The 8,477-nt window shown below is 35.6% G+C and overlaps 1 protein-coding gene across 1 annotated transcript; it reads left to right on the top strand.

Moving 5' to 3' along the window:
- The first annotated feature begins 336 nt into the window (after positions 1 to 336).
- On the top strand, positions 337 to 3,450 carry LOC139853455 (receptor-like protein 6). The gene has a single exon (XM_071842849.1). The coding sequence runs from the start codon at positions 337 to 339 to the stop codon at positions 3,301 to 3,303; it is 2,967 nt and encodes a 988-aa protein (XP_071698950.1). The 3' UTR covers positions 3,304 to 3,450.
- The last annotated feature ends 5,027 nt before the right edge of the window (positions 3,451 to 8,477 follow it).

Genomic DNA, 8,477 nt, shown 5'->3' with positions numbered 1-8,477 from the left:
TATATTAATTCAACACTTATATGTAGTTTTCAGCTGATTCTTTTGAAAAGTGGTGATAAGTACATTTCATAAATTAACTATTAATTACAGTATGGTTTAACCAAAATGGCAATCAATATCTATATATAATCAACTGTATAATATGAATATCTGATACATTCACCATGGTCAGACCTTGAATTCTTCAAGTTTTAGCAGGTAGCACATAACATCTCAAATTCAATATCCTTCAGTTTCTATCATGCATATCATCATCATCAATCTTCTATATAAACAACATTTCACATTCACTAAAAATTCAAAGTAAATCGTCTTCAACATATATTTTCTTCATATATGGCTCCATACTTGTATCAGTTCAGCTTCATCCGAATGTTCTTTTTCTTTACATACATATTAGCCATCTTCACGCGTACCAAATCGTTACTGAGCCATGATGACGAATGCACCGCTTTATTCCAACTTAAGCAGAGTGTGCTTCATCAAGATTCCAACTTTTTTAACTCTTGGAGGAAGATCACAAACAATAAATCAGATAATGATTCTGATTGTTGTTTGTGGAATGGTGTGGTATGTAGCAAAAATAAGGGGCGTCATGTAATCGAGCTTGACTTGAGCAAAACTTCTCTCCAGGGACCTATCAGCTCAAATAGTACTATTTTCAATCTTGTTTATCTTCAAAAGCTTAACCTCTCGCTGAACGATTTTTCAAACTCTCGAATTCCAACTGAGATTGGTCATCTAAAGCAATTAAGGACGCTTGATCTTTCTAATTCAAGCTTCAACGGCCAAATCCCTGGTGAGATTTCATATTTAACCCAATTGTCTTGGTTAGATTTGTCTTTGAATCCTCTTCAAAGTCCAAGCCTTGACCGTTTGTTGCGAAACATGACCGCACTTGAAGTGCTCCGTCTCTCGGGGGTTGAAATCAATTCTTTCATACCTCGTTTCTTAGCCAATTTTTCTTCCTTGACGTCAATCCTACTCAACAATTGTCAGCTTCAAGATGAATTCCCATCATCAATATTTCACTTACCAAAGCTGAAAATTCTTGCAATAAGAAACAATTCAAACCTTAGTGGCACCTTTCCTGAATTCCAAAACAACACCTTACTCGAAATTTTGGATTTGGGTACTACAGGTTTCTCTGGGATTATTCCAGAACATTCTTTCAGTAAATTAACCAATTTGGCCGTCTTGGACCTTCGCTATTGCAATTTCGTGGGGCCTCTTCCGGTTACACTGTCTAACTTGACACAACTCACTTTCTTGAGTCTCCGTTACAATGAGTTCACAGGACGTTTTCCTTCATTGGTTAGTGTACTGAAACTCGTTAATTTGGATATTAGTAGTATCAATTTCGATCAAGGAAGCTTGCCCGATTGGATTGGAAAGCTTTATGAGCTTAGAACACTTTATCTGGAAGATGTTAACTTATCCTCTGAAATTCCACCTCCTTTTTCAAACCTAACAAAACTTAGCATCACCAGTTTAGAAGGTAATTCTATATATGGCCGTATCCCATCTTCCTTTATGAACCTCACACAACTAACAGTGATAAGCCTTGACAGAAATCAGTTGGAAGGACCAATTTCTAGTGCTTTTTCCAATTTTAAAAACCTCACATATCTTAGCCTTGTTAATAACAATTTTAGTGGTACAGTTTTCCTTGACACGTTTGCAGGACTCAACAAGCTTGAAACTCTTTATCTTGATTATAACAATATATCTTTTGTCGATTCAAATAACTACACCAGTGTCGTCCTACCGGCATTGAAAAATCTAGGACTGTCATTTTGCAATTTAAATGAATTTCCTACTTTTTTACGCTTCCAAAACAACATGGAGGTATTACTTTTAAAAGAAAACAAAATTGCAGGCCTTGTACCAGTATGGTTTTGGAACAACAGTCTTGAAACATTGCAGTTTATCGAACTTTCCTTAAATTCAATCACTGGTTTTGAACAGCATCCTGTATATCTTCCATGGGTTAATTTAGGTTTATTCGGTATAATGTATAATCAGCTACAAGGACAACTTCCAGTACCACCACCCACCATTGTTTATTACTATGTAAACAATAATAACTTAACAGGAGAAATACCATCGTCGATATGTGAAGCGAGATCTCTTAAATTGCTAGATTTGTCCTTTAATAACATGAATGGAACTCTTCCTTCATGTTTAGGCAGCTTAAGTAATTCATTATCCACGTTGAATCTCAAAGGAAATAACTTTCATGGCACAATGATGAATGAATTCACAGATGGGTGTCTGTTGAGTATGATCGATTTAAGCGCAAATCAGTTTACTGGGAAGTTATCAAGATCATTAGCAAATTGTACTGGGTTAGAGGTTCTTTCTCTTAGAGATAACTTGTTCGATGACGTTTTTCCATATTGGCTTGGACCTCTTGCTGAACTACAAGTTCTCATTTTAGGGTCCAACAAATTACATGGTGCAATTCAAGATTCGTCAACTCATGATTCACAGTTCTCAAATTTGCGTATCATTGACCTCTCAAATAATGATTTTAGTGGTCAGTTGCCTCAGAGCTACATCAAGAGTTGGCAAGCAATGAAATCGGTTTATGTTGGCAACTCAAGTTATATTGTTTTAAAATCGTTGACTAATGGTCTCTCGGGCACTTACCACTACTCAATGACATTAACTAACAAAGGTGTTAAGACAGAGTACTTGAAAATCTTGAATGTATTCGTAGCCATTGATCTTTCTAGTAACAATTTTGATGGACCAATTCCTGTAGCGCTTCAAGATCTTCGAGGGCTACAATCTCTTAATCTTTCGAACAACCATCTTTCAGGTCCTATCTTGCCATCTTTGGGGAATCTAGCCAATCTTGAATCGTTAGATCTCTCCCAAAACGGTCTAACGGGAGAGATTCCTCAAGAACTATTGCAGCTTGACTTCCTAGCCCTTTTGAATGTGTCATTTAACAATCTTGATGGGCCTATTCCTCAAGGTAAACAATTCTTTACATTTCAGAACAATTCATACATGAATAATCCCGGATTGTGTGGAGAACCGTTATCCAAGGGATGTGGAAGTTCAAACGCACCAACAACGAGCAACACTAGTGAGTATGCATCCGATCGGTCTTTCCTTCCAGATGATATACTTAATTGGATGGTCATATTCTCAGGTGTTGTAAGCGGTTTTGTGGTCGGCCTGGTTTTATGGAACTCTCGATATGCAAGGTACCGTGATTGGCTCATTGATAGATTCGGGATGAGGGAAGACAAATGGGTAAGGCCTATCAGGAACACCAAAAGATCAAACTGAGCCCTTAATCAGCTTTCTTAGAATATCAATAATTGCCATCTTTTTTAACTTTGTAGTTTTCAGTTTATTTTTTGTAACTTGTGATATGCAGATGTATGTGCTTTGATAAGTACTTTTAGCTGTAATATATTACCCACAAAGATAACTAGACACTTGCATTCTGCTTTTAATTTCTAGGATTTTTGTAAGAGGGCGCTTCTTAACACACATCAAATAATCGTACAATCACGTAACTGCCACCATAAAATAATTACCAATCGCCATGTACAGTTGTTTGAACCATGAAAAATAAAAAATTTCATATATACATATATGCCATGTCATCTTCCTACTTATCTGCAATGCAAGCAGCAAGCCACATATAATTTCTTAAATGACAAACTACCCCCAATTAAAAAGATCAGATGTCGCAGTCCAAATTAACTTCTCAAAAATGTGTAATTATCTAGCAAATAAAGAATGAGAAATAAAGCAGACATATAACACTCCCCTTCCTTTTAAAGTACAGACATTGCAGTTGTCTTTTACTTCTAAAGGCAGCTCTATATACAATGAATTGAATCGTAAACTATCATAAGTGTTCACCCTTCCAGGACACATGGTTATACAGTGTTCTCTAGAGTATACATAATTTGCTTTCTTCCTATGTACATATGAATATGAATTATGATCATAGAAGATGCTAAAAAACATATGATAAAATGAAAGGCAAGTTAGATAACCACATTTATAATTATAACATTAATTAAAACTTTACATATTTTAGCAGATTCAGCTTTACAAAGTAGTAAATCAATTTGCGTCTCATATACAGATATAGAGTATATAGTTAACGTCTTAACTGATCTTCAATCTTCATATCATAAGAGTTGCCTTCAGTTATTATTTCATAATTAACGAAATAACTATCCAATAATCAAATTTAGTTCAATCATTTAACCTAAATCACGACAATTAGGTTTTCATACATCTAATAATACACACACGCAAGTAGCTATATTAAGGTTATAACACATAACAGTATGAAGATCCAAATTCACAATATATAACCGTATATACATAAACAATAAGCTACTTACACATTAAAAGTGCCGGAAACCTTATCATTAGCGGTTCTAACAGCAGACTCGATGTCGAAATCAAGGCCAGAAGAATCTAGATCCTGAGATTGTGAAGATGCTGCGTATGCGTTCCAATAACGTAATCACAAAGTTAAATCTATTTTTCACACACAAATTTACTTGAACTCCTCCCTAAAATGACGATTACTATATCCGGCAGAGACGTGATCCCGTCGATTTTATTGATGTGCACACCTTTACCTTTTACCTTTCAGAGACGTAAAGGAATATGATATGACATTAGCTGTGCTACTACTTATTGGGGTGCCCGAAAATTAGGGGAATCAAACGGCAATCTGTCAATTCTTGAAAAAAAACCCTTTATGGTTAACATCCGAAGAAGCCCCTCATCTTTGCCCACATAACGTAAACTCGTTGAAATCGTTCTTCACAGTGCCGGAACTTGGAGCAAACTACAACAGGTGGGGCGAAACCAGCGACGGGGGTAAACACTAAAAAATTCTTATATTTTTAGTAAAAAAAAAAAATTAAGTGTAATTTTTTTTATTTTTTATTTTAGATCCGGACGGGCCGGGAAACCCCGAGTATAACTAAGTACCGCCATTGATTCTTCACCTTTGACCAAGATTTCATTGGACGAATTTAAATGGGCAAGAATTACCCCGACCACATTATTTGCAATAACAAACGAGGCAACAACATATTTGATCGCATTATTTACACTAACCGGTGACGCAACAACAGATTGCACCACCAGGCACTCTTCATTCAAAACAGGATCGTCAATAGATTGGGAGTTCGATGGTGCCAAAGCGTCAACATTAATGCTACTGAATTGCAAATTGGGTCCAAAATCTGTATAATGAGTGAAGGTTGACACCTCTCCTACCTTGACCCAGTTGTTCGTGATCAACAGAAACATATTTTCTTTATTAGGTGACAAAATTAAGCTCGTCGTCCCTGAACTTGTATCAAGCCTTCTCATGCTATCCTTAAACTTTTTTTTTTGCTGACATCGTCCCTGAACTTGTACTTTGTAACTCTGTTCGTCCCTCCGTCTATATTCCATCCAATTTCTCTGTTAAACTGAATCATGTGTGAATCATGTGAGGGTATTTCAGTCTTTATCATTTAAGTTTCACAAAATCATATTTAAAAGCTGCTGCTACAGTACGTGTGTTCATGAGTTTCATCACTCTCTAAATTGAACATCAATAATCGATGATTCTAACATCGAATTGATTACAGAACACTTTTCCTAATCTCAAACTTAAGCTTCGTCGATCATTATATCAGATTTACAACAAATCTAATGAGATTCAGATTGTGTTCATCGTTTATGTTCTTCATCAACCGACTTGAGCTCCGAATCAATCTGAGATGTTATAGCGAAAAGTAAAAATGCAGTTGTGTTCTAAATCTAATCTTGAAACTCTCTGCAAAAGCTTAAATCCAAACTTGGAGAATTGTGAATGAATTTGCTGGTCAAACATCAAAATACAAAGTCAACGATTCGTTCATCATCAAATTCGTGATTTAGATGTTGTTTTTGGTTGAATTGTTGATAGTCGAGTATTAAGGAGGTGATTTTGAACGTTTTACATGAAGGATTCAAGGCCTACTAATCTCAATTGAAAGCTATTCATAAATCTGGACAGATATTCAAGATCTGAAGAGGACAACGGTGGTAGAGGTTGAGGACGGTAGTGGAAGTGGCGGAGGTTGAAGACGGCGGTGGAAGTGGCGGAGGTTGAAAAAGACGACAATGAGTGGTTGTGGGTTTAAGAAACCAGATATGTGGTGCTTGTTACCGGAATGATGAGACAAACCCAGATCGTGTTTTCATCTTCTTAAAATAATGGTGGTGTTGATGGTAATACAAGAATCATGACAGATCTGATAGACGAGCTTTGTGATTTGGCTTTGTTAATTTTGATATAAGCAAAATTATATACTTAGATGAAAGATTGAATGGTGGTACTAAGTTTTTTTTTTTTTTTTTTTTTTTTTTTTTTTACGGTGTTACTCAATAATACTAGCACCAATAAGTTGTTTTTTTTTTTATTTTTAGCAATAGTGGGTTTAGTTGATTTAGGATTTTGATCCAGGGGATGAATTAAGGTTTCTGAATTGGGTGACAAATTTTGGTAGATGAAAATGGGTTTTAAAAAAAAATATTAGAAAAGAAAAGATAAAACTAAATTAAATTATTTTAAAACAGTGGTAAAAGACTAAAAGACCCTCATGTGTCTCGCACATGGTATGGTTTAACGGAAAAATTGGACGGAATGTAGACGGAGGGACGACCGGAGTTACAAATTACAAGTTCAGGGACGACGCCAGCAAAAAAAAAACTTTAAGGATGACATGAGAAGACCGGATACAAGTTCAGGAGCGACGCGTGTAATTTTGTCTTATTAGGCTTGGGTCCATTTTTTGTATATAGCAAATACGATTCATGTTTAGCTGAGAGGTTGAGTGCCTTATTTTGGCATTCTTCCATGTATTCTGTTCCCAATATTTCATTTTCATAATAAACGGTTTACATATATATAAAATAAAATAAAAATAATAAAAAAATAAAAAAACGCTCAAGTAAACACAGTTTCTCATGCCTTATATTTTCTGTTTATTTAGATAATATAAATATAGTATAACGTCAAATGTTTCCACTTATGTCAGTTAGATTTGTAAAACAAAAGGAGTTCGGTTATTGAATCTTAACAAGATGCAAATTCTTTTTCTTTTTCTTTTTTTTTTTTTTGAAAAGCAAACAAGAAAAACAAAGTTCTAATTTTAAACTCACTACAAGAAACACACTTTTCCAATCTGGTCGATTATATTTTTCCCTTTCCGGAGGACATGTCGTCCGGTAAAGAAGACCAGGAAAAAATGTACTTTTTCGAGTCAAAAATCTTTTCACTGAGAGAAAAATAGAAAAGAATGATTTTTCCTTAAAGGACGACATGTCGTCCTAAACAAAAGTCAGGGAAAAATGTCCTTTTCGAGCCAAAAAAAAAAAAAAGCTTTTTACAAAAGAAAATAAATAAACTGAATAAAGCTTCTCGGACAACATGTCGTCCGAGAAAAATCTGGTCAAAAGTGTTATGAACTTGGATTGTAAGTAATCTTCGTGCCTGAAACGGAACCGACTCCGGATTGATATTTGAATCGTGTGTACACTTTCCTAATCGAATATTTTGACCCAATTAGCCACGGGTTACACGAAGTTTCGATTGGGATAAGACGAAGACTAGATTGTTGTCTTGGCTAAAAGAAAACAATCAAAACAATTGCAGAGAATTATCTTCTAATTGTTTAAGTTAAAAGTGTGTGTAAAAGGTTAAAAATCTGGAACCTTTTTCAAATACACAAAGAGTGTATTTATAATGGGTCAAAAGACTTCTTGGAAAGTCACAACCTTTGATTCATACCCATTAGTGACTTGGAGGTTTACATTCATGTATTTAGACTTAAAATGGTCTAAAACCATGAAAAAACGCAGTTAAAATTGCCCTGGAACAACCCCAAAACGTTTGGGGTTCGAATGTGCCTTTTGGGTAGAAAAGGCACCTTTTCAGCGTGCCCAGTGTTAAGCCGCGCCGCGGGCCCATGAGCCGCGCCGCGGGCTAACAAAGGAAAATACTTGAAAATTGCCAAAAGTCTCGACCCCAAATTTGTGCTTTAAGCCGCGCCGCGGGCTAAGCTTGTCCAGCACTTGAAATTTCGATCTCAATGTTTTTCACACGTATGGCCTTTTCAAGTCTCGTTTCGCATTCCTTAAGTTCCAAATATCATTTCCAAGTCCAAAGGAAACCTCAAACCACCTCACGTTTTACGAACGTGTACTCCACACTCTCCGAATTCGTGTAACGTATCAATGGTTCGAAAAACACTTTCAATATAGCAATCCAATCCCTAAAATGTATGTTGGATCATGCTAAAATCACCAACAAATCCTCCCCATTTTAGTATGATCCTTGATTACTAAAATATCAACAATTATAAACTAATGCATAAGTGTAAATGTCACATGGATTGAATTTACACATAGTATACTACATGTGCAAGAATTCAAAAATCAGGGTGCTC

The sequence above is a fragment of the Rutidosis leptorrhynchoides genome, chromosome 6 (genome assembly GCF_046630445.1).
Source record: "Rutidosis leptorrhynchoides isolate AG116_Rl617_1_P2 chromosome 6, CSIRO_AGI_Rlap_v1, whole genome shotgun sequence".
In the NCBI taxonomy this organism is placed as follows: domain Eukaryota; kingdom Viridiplantae; phylum Streptophyta; class Magnoliopsida; order Asterales; family Asteraceae; genus Rutidosis; species Rutidosis leptorrhynchoides.
Note: the sequence above shows the minus strand (reverse complement) of the source record. Positions and strands in the feature narration are given on the sequence as shown.

Bases quoted from the DNA above. Each gene is read 5' to 3' on its own strand.
- LOC139853455 (XM_071842849.1), top strand. From the start codon at position 337: ATGGCTCCATACTTGTATCAGTTCAGCTTCATCCGAATGTTCTTTTTC.